Consider the following 22775-nt stretch of genomic DNA (forward strand, 5'->3'; position numbering starts at 1 on the left):
GCTGTTTTAAGAATGCAAACCTAGTTACCACATTAGCACATGTGCATCATACCATCAAGCGACAAATAGAATGCAGCATATCAAGTAACTAATGAGCTTGTTTAGTGCCAATAAACATTCATTATTATGGTATTTTTAACTATTGTACAGGGTGGATCACATAAAAAGTAAACTGAAATTAAATATGTAATTTGATTTGCCAAGCTTTGTATTTTTCAGTCAGTTAAAATGCAAGATAAAAATCTTCTCATGACAGCACTGGTGCAATACTGATTTCTTTACTTATTGAAGTGTTTGTGCCATTCTCAGATCTTAGGCTTAACAACTGTGACAGCTTTAGTCATAAACAAGGATGTATGAATGACATGGAAAGTAAACTTATAACAAAATTTGTTTTGGAATTATTTTGTATGTGACACAAACGTTTTAGATCATTCCAATAATTTAGGTTTCTTGATCTCTAGACATATTGACTATATTTAATAAATTTTACCTAAACTTCTAGCATTACAGGTTGCAGAATGATTGTTATTGGCCAGTCAGTTTATGGTGTCTATTTAAGCAAAAAAAGTTTGCACATGGTGATGCTTTTTGTTTGGCCTTATGTAAAACATAGTTTGTGCTTCAGTACAAGCTGAAGAAACATAGAGAAAAGTTCTGGCATTATATACATACAAAAAAGAAAAATGTGGAAAAGGACTTGGTAACGATATTTTATCTTGTAACTTTTAGATTAAGACTGATTGAAATTTGTGTACAAGTAGATAGACAAACCAGTGCTGTCACAAGGATTAGCTGGCTGAAATCCAAAGATTGAGTTTGAATGGATAAGCAATGAGACAGAAGGTCAGTAGCAAAATACTTGTGTGACATTTAATACTATGTGTGTGTATATCTGATGTGAAGGTGTACCCATGCTAGATTGTGAAATGGGGCAGCCAATTCCCCATTTGTAGCATGACATTTTTAGCCTGGCTACCTTTGTTAGAGTTTAATATCAGTTTCAGATGTAGATTGGAACTGATGGCAATTAATTAAACTGTTTTTATAAAGTGGTGAACATTTCAGTAATCACTAGTGATGAATACTTTTTGGTAGTTTGTTCCAGTTTAGAAACAAATATGATGGGAACATAGATAAAGGTTGAAATTCCTATCACTACTAACGTTTATGAAGCAATTTAAGGTTCAGATAGAATAAAAAAATGTGTGTGACCCCCTCAAAGACTTTTTCTGTAGTAATAACTATGGAATTTCTTCAGTGCCTAAAGTTTACAGAAAGGATCAGTCACTAATGGCTATAAAACTGCAAACTCTCCCCAAAAGCCTTGACCATAACAGAAAAAAAAAAAACAAGCCATTCACATATTCACTTTAAATCTACTTTGCTGATAGAAATCTGAAGCATCATCTCATTGTTCATGGTATCATTCCATGTTATAAATAATATACAAATTAAACAGAAGAAAGTGCACTAATTACTAACTAGCTTTTGAACTACAAGAAATTAGTCACACTGCTTTAGTTGCAGATTTTATGCAAGATATATAATGTATGTAACCATCAAGGATACTTACAAATGAGTGAGACCCCATCCTTAAAATGCCCTGTAGACATTCTGTACCTTATGTTTGTACAAAATGTCTGTTTTGAATTCTGGAATTACAAACAGAATACACACCGAATTGGTTTTTTGAAACTTATTTTCAAAATTATCCAGTTATCTAATTTACTTAAGTCAATGACTTTGTTGATTACAGGGTTTCTAATAACATGAGTTACATCAATGACTTTGTTGATTACAGGGTTTCTAATAACATGAGTTACATCAATGACTTTGTTGATTACAGGGTTTCTAATAACATGAGTTACATCAATGACTGTTGATTACAGGGTTTCTAATAACATGAGTTTCATCAATGACTTTGTTGATTACAGGGTTTCTAATAACATGAGTTACATCAATGACTTTGTTGATTACAGGGTTTCTAATAACATGAGTTACATAAAAATTGTAAAAAAATATTGTTTTGCAGTTACATTCCACCACTTATTGCTAGTTGCTCATGTACTTTGAGTATAAACTAATTACTTGATTTTTATCAGTTCTTTAGTACTCTAATAGGCAACTATAAGTTAACAATTCTTGGTTAAAGCACTATTATCTCTACATATAAACAAAGTGGTTAGATTATCTTCAGTCAACTTGTGGAACAGTTTTATCAGTTGTATGTATATATATATATATGTGCAATCTACAAATTTCTAAACCACTGGATAGCCTTTTCTCTTGTACAAGTTCCTAAGGAAAAAAAATGTACAAAAAGTATCTCTTATACAAAGGCAATATTTCTCTAATAAATCAATGTTTTTTCCTGCATCTTCAATCAAAATACCAACAATTCCCTATTTTTCTCATCATATAAGACCAGCTGACAAGGTTTTAGTTACAAATAGTCAATGTACAGCTTCTTTTTTCCCCAAAGTTTCTATTTCCATGACCCGTAGTTCTTCCAAAATCTTCAAATTATTCTCATGTGTTTTGGACACTTGTTTAGAAAAAATATTTACCTCCATGTTTATATTGAGAATTTCACCTTTTAATTAATACAGATTTTAGAAAAATATCAAAAACTACCAATCATGTTCTCTGAATAACTGAAATTATTATAAAAAAACAAACAAGGACTTATTTTCTTGGTTAAATAAGAAAATGCACTATTGCTACTTGCATGATATTATGTTTGAATTAACCAATTTTCACCCCCTCTCATTACTTTAATTCACCTTGTTACTATGGGTTTCCCAGATGATATATTTATATACTGCCTACCAGCTTTCAACTCTGTTGTGTTCTTCAAGATAGACAGTAACACTTTCCTCATAATTTTTATGTCAATAATTTAATCTTATAATATGAAATCTATGTCTGGACTATAGGCAACTTATAGATGATTACAGATCTGAAATGCTTTTGAATTAGACAAATTAAGTGGTATGGGTTGGGGAGAATAACCTGGTTCTCATAAAATTTAGAGCTATTCAACGTTCTGTTTACAGTCTATGAAACACTACGGTATATGGAAGTCCAGTTTTGATTTGCTGCTTTTCTTTACAATCTACAGATACTTTGTAAAACAGTTTTCCACACAGTCTTCGAGTTATTAAGGATACTAAAAATAATCATTGTGCCTACAGAAGTACCCTGCAACCTCATCCTGGACAGTAAAACATAGAACTTAATAATTAAGAAACTGGCCAATGAAAACAAGCGACACAGAAATGACAAAATGTTCATAAAATAAGTCTTTCCTAACTTCCTGAAACTAACTACCAATTTCTCTTTAAAACCCTGTAAACTTGTCTATCACCAGACTTGTTACTCATATCTATCTTGAGAAAGGGTCAAGACTTGTGTATGAAGGCCAACGTTTGTCGAAAGAAAATATCTAATCAAGAGATTTATTCCAAGGTATGTTTCAACTTTCATTTTTCAACATACTGTACAAGACTACTTTTATAGAATTTAATGCAACAATTTTTTCAAACACTTTATCCAGAAAATAAACCAAAACACAAAATTTGTTGAACTTTTAAGTAGTAGGTAACATTGAAATTATGAATCTTTCTTCTTGTGGTACATAAAGAATTACTTTTATACAATTATTTTTGAGTAACTTAAAGCTCTGGATTTTTTTAATAAGCAATATCTAAACTTTATCAAAGTTACAGAAAAACAAAACAGTAAGAGCAAAAATTAAGAAAAAATAAAAACAAAGTAACATGAATAACATTAATATTAAAATAAAGATAAGACTGCTCTTTATCTATTGTGAAAATTTTCCTCACTACCACATGAGCTTGATAAGACAATACTAATTTTGATTTAAATAATATTATAATGAAATAACTATTTATTTTGTTATTCTAAACTTATTAATGAACTTTAATAAGAATGTTGGAAACTATAATCGTGTGATTCAGAAGGGGCCGGATAGTTAGGGTATTTATCTTGCAATATTTGGGCCATAGTATGGAAACTTGCCACCATTTCAACTAAAAAGGTTTCAATGCTGTGACACAACCGTATTGATACATCGCCCATATGGTACGATTTCTGTGTCTGTGAAACTTGGCATGCTTTTAGTAAATACAAGTCTTTCTAATAAAGTATTTTGGTTAAAAATTAATGATTTAATAAAGAAAAATGAGCATTGAGTATTACATGTCATCTTCATTTTGTTCATCAGAAACATTAAATACAAAGTAACATAACAGATTAACAATAACAAAATAGATGGTCAGATATTAACTTTTTAGTTTACTTCCCTTTTGACTGCTGTTTAATTAATCAAACCTGAGAATTTGGAAAAAAAAACATGTAAAGTGTGAAGTAATTACATAAGACAATATTAGTAATGTAGATGATAAATTACAGATGAGACTGTCGAACCTTGTAACAAAGAGTTAGTAAAAGTTCTCTATCTAGATATGCCATTACAGCACATGCCCCTCTAATTTCAACTGTGGAGGCATTATAATGTGATTACCAATCTCACTGTTTATTAATTAAAGAGTTATGGGAGGGTGGTGTTGAGTGATTGCTTTCCCTCAAGCCTGTCATTGAAAATTATGGATGACTAGTGAAGATAGCCCTGAAGAATTTGTTGTAGGAATTCAACAAACCAATCCTTAGTATCTGGACCAGTTGAAGTTGGATAAAACCAGTTCTCAGTGCCATGAACCATAATTTTGTTCTTTTTCAGACACTCAATCTGACATCAATACACGAAAGTCATTCAGAAATGATGTGAAGGTTTTAGAGTAAAACTGTTTCCAAGCTATCTTTATGTAAACCTGCTATTGATGTATACATGTCCTGAAGAGTAGAATTACAGATTTTTACAAAGTAGAGATTTAAAAACTGTAATTTTTTCTATAACAACAGCAACAAAGAATAAAAATGTTATTTTACTTGAAGGGATAAAGTAAACTTTCAAGGCTTAAGATTTTTTTTAAAGTAAATCCCAAAAGGGTTTCGAGTAAAATACCTTACTTCTGGGATAGGGCTGGCCCCATTTAAACGAAGTACTTCCCACACAGTGTTTTCTTCATCACTACTGCATGAATGTATACATTCAGATGTTCTATCACAGTCATTTTTAGTCTCAATTTCATTGGTTGTTATAATACTAGCATTTGTTGCAGTTCTTTGCTGAACCTTTAATCTAAAATCAGGGCCTATGCAGTCTCCTGAACCATCAATACTGAAGTTATCTTCAGAATCTTTCCAATACTCTTCAGAATTCATTTCCAGTTCTGCATCAGTTTTTTCTTTTCTCAGTAATGCACAAAATACACTCATATCTGCTCTATCAGATATGTCTCTACCAAACATGCCTTTAGCATCTTTAGGGACAATAGGCACAACTGACTGTGGGTGAACAAGTTCAACAAACAATCTAAGCTCTGAAAAAGAAGAATGATTTGAATACGGAACAATGTAAATATCTCTATAACTGACATAAGGATCTGATCCACAGCCAACAAATCTAGCTGTTGGTAAAATGGCAGAAGTAGGACATACTTTATTCCAGTGCATCATGGTTTTGGCATTGATTATTTGTGTTGGAACTGCCATAATTTTGGAATCTAAACGTGTTGCAATATAACTAATACCTAAAGCTTTCAGTAGTTTCATCTTTTCTTCAGTGACACTTATTTCACAACCTGTTTCCTCAAAAACGCTTAAAAGAAGATTCTCTTTTCCAAGACTATCTACACCAATTAAAATTTTTCTCTTCTCTTCTAGTAACTCCTTAACTTTTTCTATCACTATTCGTGTCGCCTCGTCCTGAGTTTCAAATGTACAGGCTGGAGAACAGTAGGTGTTGTCTAAATATAATACATCAATAATTGGTAGCAGTTTTTCATTCAAGATGTCTGGCTTGTAACGAAAGTCACCTGTATACAGCACGTTTCCAAACTCTCCTTGAAACAAGAACATTACTGCACCAGGACAATGGTTAGCTTCAAAAAGAGTCACAGTAACAGTAGTGGACGAGGTTTGACTTTTACAAACTGGGATAAGATGTTCTTCATACAACTGCAGAGGTTTCACAAGAGCAGGGTCCAACTGTAATAATGTAGTTTAATATTAAACACATATTTCAGTAACAATTAAAAATGGTAAAGTGACAATACAGTCAAGATATGTGTAATATTCATAACTGAATAGCAAAATATTAGTATGTTCTGTCTTATGATAATTAGTTATTCCAAAACATACCAGTTAACATCAATTTATAAAAGGAATACTTACATTATTATGAAATAAACAAGTATTTAACAGAAATGCAAAAAACATGTTCATTTAATACATTTAAGTATCAGATGCATGAAAAAGCAAAAGGTAGTAATAACCATAAGATATATTTGGAGATATGTGTAACTAGTGTATATTTACAAAAAGCCTTATACATATGATGAACAATTAGTTTTAAAAATGTCTTGAATACAAATAGAAATTTTAATATAACTTAAAAAGTTTAAATGATTTCATAAGCAAGTGTAATTAGTGACACTAGGAGATAGGTCACAAGTTTATTCACTTTAGTAAGGAGTAAAATTGTTTTAACATGGATTTTTTTACACTTTAACAGGTTAAAGTAATAGCTTTTCTTCTAGTTTAAAATCTAAAATAGGTAGTCTGAAGTTATTTTACTTGGTGTACTAGTAATACTGGAATAGAAAAACAGCAAGAAGGTCAAGTTCTTGATAGCTGAAATTCTATTTTAGAGACGACTTTGGATATGGGAAAAGGAACATATTGCAGGTTTGATTATTATGATGTAAAAAATGGGTAACCCAAGAGGGTTTTAACTTGAAACTTGAACATTTACTAAAACAAGAGGGAATCTTCAATAGTCACAGCACCTAAAATTATTTTAGGCAATATTAGAGTAATCTACAAGACATTTTTCTCCTTTTTATTAGCTATATTTTATGTAATAGTAACACCAACTGTGGAGTGCACATATACCCAATCTGAGTTTGTTACTCATCATGAGCTCTACCATCCTGTCTTCACATTGAAGTCACTTTAGGAACAATAAGAATACATTAAGCTTGGCTAACAAAGTATGTAAGGTGTAACATTAAAGAAATATAATACAAATTTGAAGTTTAAATTGGCTTATGAGAAGAGGATTACAGATAATAAAGAATTAAACAAAATTGAAAAAGATATATGAAGAAAGGTTGGCTAAAAATTCAAAAAAGTAACAATAAGAATTTCTTTAAATACATTAAAGGTAAGAAAAATGTTAGGATGAGGTAGAGCCTTTAAAAGAGACAATAAAAAAAGACTTGTGTGAGGATTAAGAAATGGCTGGGTTATCCAATTAGGAAGTATATAGAATAAGGGTTTCTGAGTCGGATATAATTTTCAAATGCGTTTTGAAGGATTGAATATGTAAGCCACTTTCTACTTGAATAATGGGCAGTTTTCAATAAAATTAAAGTTGGCTAATATTGTTCTCCTTTCAAAGGGAGGCGATAAAAGATTTTGAACTTCTGATGAAAGATGCTTTGCAGCCATTTATCAAAGTTTAAAATTTTGGTGAACAGTAAACATTGTTCCACTAGGCTAAAATCTTGCAAAGCATTTGACATTCTCTGAAGAGGTTAGTGCTTATGTGGATGAGGGTAAGCATGTGGATTTGGTGTTTCTGGATTTTCTAAAGCATTTGACAAGATGCCATGTAAAAAACTTTTTAAATAAACAATAACCATAGGTGTAGGGGGATAAATTGGCTTGTTGGATAAAAAGGTGGCCACAAAGAAAACAGAGGGTTGTAATAAATGCACTTAAGTCAAACTGGATTAATACCAAAATAGTGGTACCCCTGGGCTCAATGTTAGGATCTTTGTTCTTTTTTTATTAAAATTAGTCACACAGATGAAGGAATAGCCAATAAATTACTTAAACTTGTTGACGATTATGAAATTTTGGGTGTTGCTAAGTGCAAGAAGGATGCTGTTGTTTCATAAAATGATTCAGATTACTTGGTGTTTTGAACAAATTGCAGATGGCTTGTAATTATGATAAATGCAAGATAATACATGTAGGTTACAACAATTTGAATTTTAAGTATAGTTTTGAGGGGAATAACCTTAACAACATTATGAAAGAAAAGGATCTTTATGTTCTGGTTCATCAGTTTTTTTAAAGTCATCCAAGCTGTGTGCTGTTGCTATTACTAAGCCAAAAAGTATTTGAGGTTGTATATATAGAAGTAATTCATACAAGTCTTAAAAGGTTTGTAATTTCACTGCGTAGGTCATTGATAAAGCAATATTTATGATAACAAGAAACCCACTTGAAGTAAAAATGTATCTCAAGATGGCTAGTGTGGGTATTAAAACTTTTATAAAAATAAAGTAGAGAACAATGTTTCGACCTTCTAGATGCAAACTCTTTGTTAATCTGAAGATGACCTAGAAAGTCAAAACGTTGTTCTCCATTTTATTTTAATAAAAGTTTCAACATACACATCTGCTGTCTTGAGATACAAAGCAACATTTAGAATACTATTTACAATTTTGAGCTCCTTACCTAAAGAAAGGATTAAAGACCTAAAAGGAAGGAAGGTTAAGGTACCTCAAAATTGTTTCTTGAAAAAAGTTTCAGATGTGCAAAGGAAACCTGGCTGAATATCTGAATGACAACTAGCTGAACAGCCTAGGTCAGAGGTGCACAACTTAAGGCCCACAGATCAAATTTGGTGGGTCAGAGGTGCACAACTTAAGGCCCACAGATCAAATTTGGTCTGGCAGCTCATTCTTTACATCCTGTGACATGAAATTATCGTGTGAAAAATTGAAAATTTTCTTTCTTTAATTTGATGGAAATATTTTTGTCATATGGTCTTTACTATTAGAAGAACATGTAAAAATATTTTGGAGTAAAAAATACGGCTCACTAGGTCTCAATCACATTCCAAATTAGCCTTAACAAAAAAAAAAACAAAACTGAGTCCAGATGGACCAATAGGCTCCTTGCTGCTTTTAGATGGTATGTTTAATAAATTTAATTTTAGTTTTTGTTATTATGCTTTCATCACAAAGATTGTTTTGCATTGTTAACTTAATATATGCATTTAGGACTAACCTAAATCTTGTAAACTGGCCAAACCTTGGGAGACATCAATGAGAGTATGGCCAAAAGTATTGATAATTGCAAGGGTGTCCAACTTACAAAATAATGCATTTTAATTTTTATAATGTCTTTTGTCCAACTTATTGATGCACAACATTGTGAGTATGAACATGTCAGGCAATCCAGTTGCCACATATACCATTTGTGAAGTCTCATTCTGATTTAATGAGAGACCCAACTGAAATGAAACTTTGTTAGGAACTTTCCCTTATGTTGAAAAAAATTGTAGGAAGTTTCAAACAAATTGGAATTAGGCTGGGTGAGGAGTTTTGCAGGGAGACAGACATTAGTCTGATACATTTGTACATATAGATAATTTTTATAGTCTTTCAAAATCACCAAGTATGTACCAATTGACGTCACAATCTATTTCAAAATTATCATGAAATAGCTTCATCAGTTTAAAAAGTTTGCTTAGCCCTAATACACATGCACTTTATAAATTATTAAATTTTATTAGGTTGTCCAGAAATAAATTTTGGAATTCTCAATGATGACATTTAGAAGCTGAATATTGAGTAACTTATTGTTGGTTGATTGGTTTAATCCAACATTTGTTGCTTACAACGTGTCTTAATTGTCTGCTGTTTCAACTCTACTCAGAGTAATTTTGCAACTCCTAAGGCAGCATGGACAAGAAGGACTTTCATCTGGTTTTCTTCAATGACTTCAAACTTAGACAAAAAGCTACCGCAACTATACGGAACATCAACAAAGCATTCAGCCATGAATCTGTTACTGAATGTACAGGTTTTGACATGGAGATAAAAGTCTTAAAGACCACGAAAGTTGTTGAAGGAAGCCATCCTTAGATGAAAACATATTAAAAGAAACAGCTGAGACAGACCCTTGCACAACATTACATGAGCTTGCAGAAAAGCTAGGCACAAGCAAATCATGCAATGCCAACCACTTGAGTGCGACTGGAAAGACAAAACAGTTGGATAAGTGGGTTCCACATGAGCTGACTGAAGATCAACAAAATCAGCATTATGAGACCTGTCAAGGATGATGCTCCAAACACTGAATGAATTTGGAATTGAGGTTCAGCCTCATCCACATTATTCCCCAGACTTTTCACCAACAGATTTTAATTTTTTCAAGCATTTAGACAACGCTTTGGACAATAAACGCTTTCAAAACCAGGCAGATGCTGAAGAAGCTTTCAGAAAGTTCACTGACCATAAAAACTCTGATTTCTAAAGCAAGGGCATAAACAACATCTTTACACATTGGCAGAAGTGTGTTGAAGCAAATGGTGCTTACTTTGGTTAAAGCATGTTTTACAACACTGGTTTATACTCTTCCAAACTTCACAGTTCAAAAACAACATTTATTTCTGGACAACCTCATAAAACTTAAAGGTTTAAAACTGTGTGGAAATATTTACAATTTTAGAAATTCTTTAAATAGGCATTGTCCACTACTTTTTTTTTTTGTTTACTTTGTTATGCTCCTGGATACAAGTTTTTTTTGCCTTTGAGACCTCCTTAATCCTAAGTAGTTTGGGGTTGGCCAATATTATGCAAGTCAAGAATTTTTAAACACAAGTGGCTGGCCCAGTCAGCAACCATATAGAATGGGCATGTCCAGAGACAGGAATTCAAAGTTGTGACCCTCATGTTGCAAACTGAATGTCCTAACAACCAGGCCCACTTATGTCTCTTAACTAAACTTAAATAACAACAACTCATGTACTTAAACATAACAATGACACCATATATGTACATACACCTGGAACTTTCAACGGGAGCAGGTTGGCATTGACAGGAGATGTGTAGATGGGAAAGCACCAGTTCCTGCTCAGCCCCATTATATGATCAGCATGAAGATGGGTTAGGAAAAACAACTTGACAAATGAACATTCTGAAATTATCCAAAAATCCACTGCAATAGGTGTGCCAGCAATAATATGGCCATTTCTGCTTCCTCCCATGATACCAGATGACTAGGGAGAGAAAAATAATAATGATTTTTCCATAATGGTATCACTCAAATTTGCTTGAAGTTATAAGGACACCTTAGCTTTTGCTTTACAATTACAACAATGCAGAAAGGCTTTATATCGATAATGTATTTAGTTAATAGAAAGTAAAACTTAAAGCATATAATTTTAATGGTCTACAAATTAAAACTGCTTAATTTTTTCATTCTTTTTCAAATACAAATAAAGCAGGACATGTCTTTGTAATAGTTAGTTAGTTAGTTATCACCATTAGATTCCATCAAGGAACATAGGGCTGCACTCGCTTGCGGATTCTTCAACAAGTATTTAAGTGAGTAGGTTGTTAGCCCACTGCACCGAGTCGTCCCTAGTTTAGCAGTGTAAGACCAGAGGGAAGGCAGCTAGTCATCACCACCCACCGCCAACTCCTGGGCTACTCTTTTACCAACGAATAGTGGGATTGACCGTCACATTATAACGCCCCCACGGCTGGGAGGGCGAGCATGTTTGGCGTGACGCGGGCGCGAATCCGCGACCCTCGGATTACGAGTTGCACGCCTTACGTGCTTGCCCATGCCAGGCATATCTTTGTAATACTTAATTAAAATTACATTAAGTACTTAGAACATCACTAGTCACACAGGAAATATGTTACCACAAAATACTGGATAATCTCAATACACCATAATTCGAACAGGTAATTTATGACAAATTAATTTGTAGGTAAAACCAGTATCAAAACATATTCGCACAAAATATCTACTTATTATAAAAGTAAACACCTTAAAATGATATTAAGAGGTTTGTTCTATTAATTGATATAGAGAAAAATAATTTAATTCACAATCTTAAAAACGCTCACTCCAAATACTAAATAAGGGTAGAAATATGCTTCTGGTGGTATATCTTAAGAAATAATAGTACGTTTATAGAAAACAATTGACTTCAAAGAAGTGAAGATATATTTGACATCTGACCAAATTTACATTTTGCTAATACTTATCAATACTGCTGCCATCTATGGACATATAAACAAGTTAGTAATTATTTATTTTACTACAGTTGTTTTCTTGTATTTGAATATACTGTTTGATACAAAGTAACACACCACAATTATTATACAAGATATGTGTTATACATATGGTTAGATTTTAATAGATATAAAAAAACGTAACATTTTGTTTTGTATATCTTACTATATTGTAGATTATTTTTGTTGCTTTGAGTTTATTTTATAAATTACTTAATATTAAGCAGAACATTTGCTGCAGTTTCATAGTTAACCTTTAACTAGTAAAAACAAGGTTATTTTTATCTTTCATGACCTTTCAGTTACAATCTATAACATAATATATGGTGTTATTACACTGATATCATAAGCTGTTAGCATTTTAATTCACAAAGGTATTGACTTTTCAATTGTATTTTTACAGATTATATGCAATTAGTGTTATTTGGAATTTAATTACTAAACAGTTACTATATGAAAATGCTAACAGTAGGTGGCATCTTGGTTTAAAGTCTAGTCTATCCTCCTCTGAAGTACATGTATTGAGTTTTCTTTTGGGACTTAGGAATATTTAGATGTGATTGGCAGTTGTCCTACACCAAAATCAAGCACAATTAATATTTGAAAATGGGGAATACTGAATATTTAATCAAAGGTAATGCAATTAGAATTTATAAGCCTGCATTACTTATATTGTACATGCAAGTTTAATTTTGACTTATATAAAAAGAACAATGTTAAAATCAACATAGTGCTAACTTTTGAAAGTCAACAAATGTAATCTCAGCTAATGTATTAACCAACAAGTTTTTTAGTGACTTCTTTAGTTTTAACTACGAGTATAATATATGATATAGGTCATAAAATAGTACAAAGTATTATGTGATAAAAATATATATAACATCATATTTTACTTTGATTTTAACAAAACTAAAAACATTAGAAACAAGTGTCTTAAATAACAGGATAGTGAAATTGGTTTTAGGTTACACATTAATTTTTTTTAAATATTCAAAATCATTAATTAATTACCAACTTTTCAATTACTTTTTTGAAATCCAGTGAAAGATTCTGCCAACAGTTTCCAGGACTTTCTGTTTGTTATTGTTGTAATCACATTAAATGAGTTTCAAAAAAATAACAGTTAAAATCTCACCAACTCTTTGTTAAGCATGTTTAAAGGTTTAGGGTCTTGACAAGTATTTGAAAAGTCGGGCAGATGGGTGTTTGATAACTGTAATGGACCAAGAGGCCCTTGCTATTCCCAAGATGTTATCAATGTCAAGGTGAGGAACTTTACTTCCAAGCTATTTTTAACTACCAGTTTTTCAACACACACAGAATCTAAATGAGAAATCATTCTTTCCCCTAAGTTAAGAGGTCAGCTTAAAAATTTCTTCATTGCCTTAATCAGTAAAACATGCAAAAAATATTACTTAGGTTCCTTCAAAATCACTTAGAGCACTCAAAGAATAATAAATTATTATATTTTTGCAGGTAATGTAAGTAAAAAAACAACAACTTTTAATTCAAAATTGAAGTTAGTAAAAAAAATGGCACAACCACTTTTCAACATCATTCTCAATAACAAGTTCTTCAACTTTACAAGTTACGGTGTTCTCCATTTTAAAGTATAATTCACCATTTCATAAGTTACACATTTGTTTCTTCTACTAACTTATCAATATGTTTAGAAAAATATTTCCATCAGAAAGATATATTTATTACCAGTTCGTTTCTTTTTGTGACAATCTTGAATTTCACATAAATGCCAATAGTTTTCGGACTGTTTCTAAACAAAAAAAATATCATAATACATACTTTCCTTAACACCCACAAGGAGGCCACAAGGGCAATAAACAATGTTTTTTTTTATAAATTTTTCTGTGTACCACCAAAAGAAACAGTTTATAAGATGTTATCTCAGTACTCTACAAACAATAAGTGACAAAAATGTTAACATATGAAAACAGAAGTGTGTGGGATTACATTTTCACCACCAAATTTAATCTCAGTATTTGTTTCTATATTATCTGATTTATAGCCTGACTAGCAAATCTGACAGATTGTTCAAGTTGTAATTAATGCAGATCCAGGCTCAGTTGTATACTACAATGAATAATATTAGCATAAACATCACATCAGAAACTTGCATTATTAATGAGCACATAACCTTGACCAAAGCTCTAAAACGTTACACAAACTTCAAACAAACATCATTCTACACAAATAAAATTACATAATAACAGCAAATATTAATGGTCAGCAGCAAGGATATTACACTATAGATTCAATAATTTTAATAATCATGTTTTGTCTATCTATACTTTGATTTGTAATATCAAGCACTCTTAGTTATAGTTAAAATATCTTATTCATCTGAGGGACTGAATTTGAGCTAATACGTTAATTTAGTGGTAAACATACAATTGCTCAAGTTTCTTTTAATGAAGAACAGCTTTAGTCTTGAGTAATAATTATCTTAAAAAGTAACTGTTTTACTTCACACTTATCTATTTTCTAGTACATAAAAATTGCAATTTTAAAATAATGCCATAACAATGAAATAACATTCCTTTAGAGTATTCTTGTTATATTTGTTGATGACAAGTTGTGAATGGCAGTTTGCTGTCAAACCTTATATTATGATGAGTTTTTAAAGTTGTTACAGGTTGAAGATAACTGTATGCTTTTATTCTTGAAATTTTAACGTTTGTTTACTGAGATTAAAATGGCTAAGCAGCCACCTTCTGAAGCCTTATCTAAAATAAATAACAAACAATAGTTGAAAGAGAAATAAAACCATCATGTCATCAACATTTTCAAAAATTTAGAAGAGAAACAAAATTTTCTGTGGTGCCTTAGCATTTTAAGCTCCATTTCATATATGAAATACTCAATTCTAATTAAAGAAAATTTTCTTAACAAGGTATTTAATTAAGATGGTTTACATTTAAACATCATCAAAACATTGGACACTTGGGAGAAACTTACAAAACTAAAAGAAACTTATGTTGGGTTATTATTTTATTTTTTAAAATATGTTAAAACAATAATAAGACTTAACAGGATTAGGATATTCCTTATCCTGTTTAAGCAAACTTAAAACGAAAAAAACCAAATCTTAACCTACGAAAATTATTTTTAACTTTCTTGCTTTAATCACTTCTAGACTAATTTAACCACTGGCGCCAGGTCAAATAACATTAACAGACGTAAATTTACCTTGAATTACTAACTTACAAGTCATAATTTACATTGGGATTGTATGTTGTTTCACAACGTCTTGACATGGCTTTTAAAATTAGTTTTATTTTTACGATACAAGTTATTTACATGTTAGATGTTAACAGGAAAATACAATTTGTGATGAAAGTAAAAAAATCAGTAAAACCAGTTTACAACTTGAACTTGGCGAAGTTGAGAATAATTTTAATTTAAACAAAAAATACGAAATTGACTTGAAAGTAGCACGATGAAGCTTATTATTAAAAATGAATTACAAGTTGAACAACATTTCAACTAGAACAACAACAACAAAATAACAGTTAGTGCTCTTGTTGCTAATAGTATCGTCAATTACCGTACCAATACAACACTGTAACAAATACAATTCAAATTAGTACACTAGCAGTTTGTCAAATTAGGCGGGGGGAAGATAATGATAACGCCATCTATAACGCACTCATTCAATTTGAGACTAAATGTCAGGAACGATATTTTAAATATTCAAACCGTCTTCACTCTTTAACACTTTCTCAAAATCACGAAGAATTAAACAATTTTGTTTGAAAAATATATATAACTCTTATTATTATGAAGAGGAACCACCTGTAGGGAATAGACAAAAGTTATATAGAAATCGATTTCCGCATTAATGTATCAAAGTAATTCTTGATGACGAGAAACCCTTTTGAAATAAAAATGTTCCAGCCGTTCTGAGACACATTTTTAATGCATCAAAGATTTCCGCATTAGCCGCACGGTTATGTTTGTTTGTTTTGGAATTTCGCGCAAAGCTACACGAGAGCTAGTTGCGCTAGCCGTCCCTAATTTAGCAGTGTAAGGCTAGAGGGAAGGCAGATAGTCATTACCATCCACCGCCAACTCTTGGGCTACTCTTTTACCAATGAATAGTAGGATTAACTGTCGCATTATAATGCCCCCACGCCTGAAAGGGCGAGCATGTTTGGTGCGACGGGGATTCGAACCCTCAGATTACGATTCGAACGCCTTAACTCACCTGGCCATGCCGGACCGCATGGTTAGGACATACTAGAAGTTACAGTTATTGAGCTTTTTAAATTAAACTACATGGTACTGTATTAAAGTACCTTAGAATTCAATCTTACTGATAAATCAAGTTGAGGAATGAAAGTTGCAAGTGTGTTTTTTAATAATATGGTTTTACCCTACTACAAAATATGAAAATAAGGTATTCATCGTTAGCAAGGGTTAATTATCTAATTCTTTTAGAATTTTCATGGTATTTTCCTTTATAATTTCTGACATATAAGTGTATATCAATGATTTAGTGATAAAGAATCCTTGTTAAACAATTGTTTTCAAAAACTGAAAAGTTTTGTTTGCATTCCTGAAATTTGCAAAAATCAACGCAATAATTACCCATTCGAGACATTATTCCCCAGAGTCAGTGGTGGGATTCAGGGGGTTCGCAGGGGTTCGCGCGAACCCCTTCTTAAAATTTTTGAATCCCACCACTCCCCAGAGTTATTTAGTTATTTTTAAAACATGAAATTTTCAGTAGCATGGGTACCTATTCAAGACTTACCAAATATGTGTGTAGTATAAAACTTTTGGTAGGACTACTACTTCTTATACAAAATGAACCTAAAGCCAAGCCACACGATGGGATATTAACATTTTAAAAATGATATACATAATAAATACTGTCAAGGCAATTAACATCTATTGTGAAATTTTATAATCTTTATTCATATTATTTTCTTTTTCTATCTTAATTAGTATATTCACCAGTGGCACGGGCGTAGATTATTTACAACCACTCATGTGGACTGTTTAATTTGCAAATTGGTAATCTCTGATTACGTGAACCTGAAAGCTGAAAACATGCAGTCACAGAGTACTCTTGTTGCCACGATACTTCAAGGTTACCATGTAGGTTTGTATAAGTCAGGTTTTGTGAACAGTTTTCAAAATGTTAATAGAATAAAGACAAATGTGTCACAAATTAACTGCCACATGAATTTATTCCTGCACACTGCACAGTATAAAAGATGGCCATTATACTTGACAAGGTTACTAATAACTTTCATTGCATGAATTACGTTTTCAAATATTAATAAAATTAGTAATTACCCTTGATAAGTTTATATCTACTGAAAAACTGTTCATGTTGTTTGATAAAAATAATTAAAATGTCTTTGAGAACTCTTGAAAATTACACACCAATACAATGTAGCACATAATTATCCATACTTTTCATTGAAGTAAGATTCATTTAGTCCTCTAGTCTACATGTTCCCAAACTTAGACCTCCTTTGTGATGATCTATTTATGAATTCTTTCACAAGCTCTTCTATATTTATCTTGTCGACCTCATCTTTGTGAGTGTGACAAACTGCCACATTGTTAAGGCGGCACTGAGACATAGTCGACCTTAACCACGTATTCAATCGTCTTAATGCAGAAAAGCTGCGTTCACATTTGCAGATGGATACTGAACACACAAGCAAAATTTTCATGAGAAGAAACACTTCACTAAACATCTGCTGACTTGTTTCATGCATTTTACAGTAAGCATCCTTCGCATCTTTCAGAGATATTGCTTTTGTTGTTCTTTTGAACATAGGCAACTGAAACTCGAGACGTTGTGCAGAGATTTATGGATAGAAGTTTATAACCGAAATGTCAATCTTGCTCGATGTGATCATGTTCTCAAGTGCAATATATTGCCTCAATCATTGTTGTCTGCATTGAATCTAGAGGTCAGATGTTTTATGACTGTGTCCACAAATTCAAAATATTGGCTTCTGTAGTAATCTCTAACTGTTGCAGAATTGTGTGCTGAGCCATCACTTGTGATCTTTCTGGGGGGTCTGCGAATGCGTGGTAGTTCAATAGGCACTAGATCTAGGGAAGTTACCTTTTTCTCAGTTTCATCAAATATCTTGTAATTTTTCTCTGTTCGCAATACCCGCAATTGCTCAACTGTCATTGCAGATGCTTCAATCATGCCAGATACTGTCGCTGATTTTGCTTGGAATGCACGGTTTAGTTCCTCTAATGCAACTAATGGATGCTGAGCCATCAACAATCCTAAAACTGTATTTCCTTTGTCAAATCTGTCCAGCAGACCTCATGCTTTCACTGCTACATTTGATTTTCCATTTGCTAATTCAGACAAAGAATCAACAATGTCACTGTAGTGATCATTGGCACATGTAATTGCAGATAGGCGGCACAATCAGCGTGTTGGACACAGTGGACGGATGTATTTAACTGGACTATTGTGGATGTCTGATGATACAATATTTTCAGAGAGTGTCTTGTATTTGCCTGACCTCTGAAGTAAGACACAAAGTTCATGTACCCACTGGATAGAGTCTCGAACACATTCACAAGCTGTAACTGAATGTTGCATTATTAAACTAGCTTTGTGTGCTCCGCAGTGAAAAAAAAAATTACTTTGCTGCACTTTGTGTGCTATGTTCATCAGTATTTTAATGGCTGAACATCTCCATTATTTCATTCTGAGCCTGGGGTTTCCCTGTAAAAAGGCCTCTATTTTCCGCCTTGGCACAATGAAAGCATATGACTTTTTGAGTCTGATTGTTGAAGTGCAGCCATAGGAACTCATCAAACCATTTGACCTGGAAGTTGATATTTTGAGATTTTGCTTTCTGTCGTGGTATTAATTGTGCACCTGGATGATATGACTTTCCACACTGTATCTGTGGAGTGTCAGATTTTTCATTACTGCACAAACTTGTTTGACAACTGTCTGGTGGTTCATGATGTGCAATAGTTGCACAAGCATTTTCAGATTCGTTCTCTGATGAACATGGTATTTCCTCTGTATGGCAAGTTTCTATTCCTTTACTTGAGGTTGTTGGATTATCTGCATCCGCATTGTCACTTGTAGTACTAGTAACTGGCTTGCAGAACTGTCTAATATCGGAAAGTTTCAGACGCTTGCTTGTCATAATTGGAATCTGTTTCCCAGATGTCTCAAAGGCTAAAATACAGTCTTTATTGAAAAACTCTAACGCACAACGAACGAAGATAGAACACAATGGAAGTAGGACTGAACTGTACAATGTATTTAAGTCGAACGCGCGAACTTCACAGTGACTACCGAGCCGACTGATAGCCTGGACATCGCTGGGACAATAATGTGTGCTAGTTACAACACAAGTAATTGCAAGTTTCTCGAAGAATACTTAAAGAATCACAAATATATTATATTCCCGTTAAAGCTCATCAAAAGACAAACACGTTGTGATATAATGTCTATAAGCACGTCTATTAAATAAAAACACCTAAACAAAAACTAGCAATACAATTCGAGTAGAGGCTTCAGGCCATTAAAATTGCTCCTTTTGTGTTCTAATTATACAAGAAAAAACAATATTTTTTACTATCTATGATAAGAGAATATATTGTTCTTTTACCATAAAGTACCAGCACTTTATTAGAGGGTGATAATAATATGAAATTTCATGGATTAATGAGGACCACAAACACAGGTCCAATGAGCCCTGTTGTAAAATCGAGGCTCAGACTGAAGGGAGCAGATAGGGGTGATGTAGAGCGCGTCTGGATCCGAGCGACCCGAACCTGTCGTTAACTGTACACTATGGTCAGCGACTTCTGCAGCTAAGGAGAGTAAGGCGTTTGACAATAAAACCGGGTAAACATGCATAAAAACAAATGGCGTAGGAAAACCGCACAATATACACATAAGATTGATGCAGCTACAAGCTACAAATGGCCTGCCAGATCTAGATCACAGGTGTTTACGCTTGGGAGTAATATTTTCGAATTTCATGCTCTGTTCAATCTGTTGTGATGAAAATTTTACTTAATCTTACACTACGTACAAGACGTAGGTAGATTCTGTGATAGTGCTTGCAAGCCTTGCATGTATACTTAGGCCTATTGACTGATACTTACGAACTATCGCTTAGATCGAAAAGCTTAGAAGCACGCCTATATTAAAGATGTACATTTCGGCTACAGAAAAAGCCTACATCCAGGCCTAATTATGTAATTCGATTGTTAAGAACACGAGAATCACAAGAACAAACACACAATTTGTAATCCTGTGATGCAATAAAACAATTCAATAGACCAAACTCTAGGGGGGGTGATTGTATGCACCATACCTCCCACCAAAATTGAAGGGGGAATATATTCCACCCATCCCCCCAGGATCTACGCCCCTTAACAGTGGTAATCATGAAAAAGAAAGATGGCTCAAACCGTTTTTGCGTAAATTTCCAGAATATGAACATTATGACTCAGTTCCATTCCGAACATATTGGTAACCCAAAAGCTATCATGGCACAAAAAGATGGAGCCAGTTTCTTTTCAGAGATTGACCTCACTAAAGATTATTGGTATATCATGATGGAGACAGGATTTAGATATAAGACATCCTTCTTACCCCGATATGGATATTACCAATTTAAGGGAATGTATTTGGGTTAGTCAACTCAGCAGCAACATTTAATCGAATGATAAGGAGGGTGTTTTACAAAATCATCAACATCGAGCATTTTGTGAACGACATTCTAACACACACAGCCAGATGAGAAGATCGCCTGAAGAAATTTAGTTTTTGGAATGGGTTGGAGCAGACCTCCTTGTGTCCAACCATCGGATAGCCATGGAAAAGTAGAAGGTGACCCACATAGAAGATGCCCCGGCTCCAAGCAACAAATTAGATCCTTTCTGAAGTTAGTACTATACTACAGGAAGCTTATTCCAAATTATGGTGAAGTTGTTTCACCACTGGCTAACTTGAATACAAAAGTTCTACCCAACAAAGTGAAGTGGGAATAATTACAGTATAATACACTATAGAAATTAAATAAATATTAAGAAGTTCACCAATACTTGGAATATCAGACTTCAACAAGGTGGTCACACTTTAGACTGATGCTTCGGGCAATGTAAATGGAGCAGTACTCCTACAAGATGGGATTTTGCCAGTAATTTATATAAGTAAAAACCTACTGAGTAGCGAGAATAACTATTCTGTGATCGGAAAAGAATGTCTGACCATCATATTTGCCATCCAGAAGTTTCACAACTACCTTTATGAGCAGAAGTTTATCATCCAGATGGACCATCAACCACTTGCATACACCCAGAAGTGAAATACTGACAGTGAGAGAATCATAAAGCATTTGCAGTTCCCTTGATGATTTCAGTACGATATCTTCAGTTTTGAGTAGACATCGTGTATGAACTGAGAATATTCCATGTTTATAGTGTAAAAATATTGTAAATACTTTTCTTGAAAAGAGGCTTACTGTTGGATACAGAAAACTGTTTAGTGTAAGAGTTATTACCTAATTTATTTAGTTATTTAATATTTAATGAATATTTAGTTTTTGTAACAAGAGTGTTAAAAATAATTATCATAAAGATGATAGTTATGAATAATTTTGTTACATAACTCCATGAGAACCATACATTGTTGTAATTTGACGTCACATAACTGGCGGATTTAAGAATGTGTGGGCCCAGGGGCTAATAATTTTTGTAGACCCTACATTTTATGTAATTTTACATATAATAAAATTAGCAATGGGCCTCAAATAAGACCATGGGCTCGAGAACTGAGCCTCCTAGACCCAGCATGGCCAAGCGTATTAAGGCGTTCGACTCGTAATCCGAGAGTCGCGGGTTCGAATCCCGGTCGCACCAAAAACATGCTCGCCCTTTCAGCCGTGAGGGCGTTATAATGTGGCGGTCAACCCCACTATTCGTTGGTAAAAGGGTAGCCCCAGAGTTGGTGGTGAGTGGCGATGACTAGGTGCCTTCCCTCTAGTCTTACACTGCTAGATTAGGGACGGCTAGCGCAGATAACCCTCGAGTAGCTTTGTGCGAAATTCAAAAACAAACAAACTGAGCCTCCTCCTCTAGCACGTAAATACGTCACAGCGTCACATTACTCGAACCTTCTGCATTTTTCTCGTTGTCTTAAGAGAGTATTGTTTCATCATAGCATCTCAGGGTTTGTAGAAATTTCTAGGCTGCAATTGCACAATGTCAATGTACACATCTAAGCGACCAAATGAACATAAGTGAAGTAAGTCAGAAAACGTTAAGTTGGTGAAAGAGATGCTAGACTGCGTGATTGTTAGTTTAGGCGTAACGCATGACATTTTATGGTTAGTTTCACAGTTTAACAGATATTAAAAGAATAATTTATCTTGTGAAAGGGTTTTCTAAAGTAACTGAGCCCGTCTATGTGAAGTTTGATGAAAAACAAACAATTATTTGAAGTTGTGGGTACAACAATGACAACCAACGGGGTAACGTAAGTGAACTTATCACAGACCGTATATTAAAAAAACAGAGTATAGAAAAATAATTCGTCATGTAAGT

General features: G+C 33.2%; 2 protein-coding genes across 6 annotated transcripts in view; one reads left to right on the plus strand and one right to left on the minus strand.

Annotated features, from left to right (window-relative positions):
* Positions 1 to 4172: 4172 nt before the first annotated feature.
* LOC143250715 (5' exonuclease Apollo-like) lies at positions 4173 to 15896 on the minus strand. Of its 5 annotated transcripts, XM_076501645.1 has the most exons (5): positions 15762 to 15896; positions 13902 to 13965; positions 13221 to 13517; positions 10952 to 11167; positions 4173 to 6135 (listed from the first exon to the last, which is right to left on the minus strand). In XM_076501645.1, exons 4-5 carry the CDS (start codon positions 11153 to 11155, stop codon positions 4996 to 4998), a joined length of 1344 nt encoding a protein of 447 aa, XP_076357760.1. In that variant the 5' UTR covers positions 11156 to 11167; positions 13221 to 13517; positions 13902 to 13965; positions 15762 to 15896; the 3' UTR covers positions 4173 to 4995. The 5 variants fall into 5 exon arrangements, with proteins under 5 accessions (XP_076357760.1, XP_076357759.1, XP_076357758.1 ...); XM_076501644.1 differs by lacking the exon at positions 13221 to 13517; XM_076501643.1 differs by lacking the exons at positions 13221 to 13517; positions 15762 to 15896 and adding an exon at positions 15417 to 15750.
* The window catches only part of LOC143250718 (uncharacterized), a 38816-nt gene continuing 28781 nt past the window's right edge, over positions 12741 to 22775 (plus strand). Inside the window, exon 1 of the mRNA XM_076501650.1 lies at positions 12741 to 12828. Within this exon, the coding sequence (XP_076357765.1) occupies positions 12801 to 12828 (28 nt within the window). The 5' untranslated portion in view covers positions 12741 to 12800. The remainder of the gene's footprint in view (positions 12829 to 22775) is intronic.

Source organism: Tachypleus tridentatus, chromosome 5 (assembly GCF_004210375.1).
Source record: "Tachypleus tridentatus isolate NWPU-2018 chromosome 5, ASM421037v1, whole genome shotgun sequence".
Taxonomy (NCBI): domain Eukaryota; kingdom Metazoa; phylum Arthropoda; class Merostomata; order Xiphosura; family Limulidae; genus Tachypleus; species Tachypleus tridentatus.

Coding starts and splice junctions, on each gene's coding strand:
- LOC143250715 (XM_076501643.1), bottom strand. CDS start 15,466: ATGTCAAGACGTTGTGAAACAACATACAATCCCAATGTAAATTATGAC. Junction 13,966..15,416: donor CCCAATGTAAATTATGACTT/GTAAGTTAGTAA, acceptor TTTTTTGTTTAG/AAACAGTCCGAAAACTATTG. Junction 11,168..13,901: donor TCACAAAAAGAAACGAACTG/GTAATAAATATA, acceptor TTCTCTCCCTAG/TCATCTGGTATCATGGGAGG.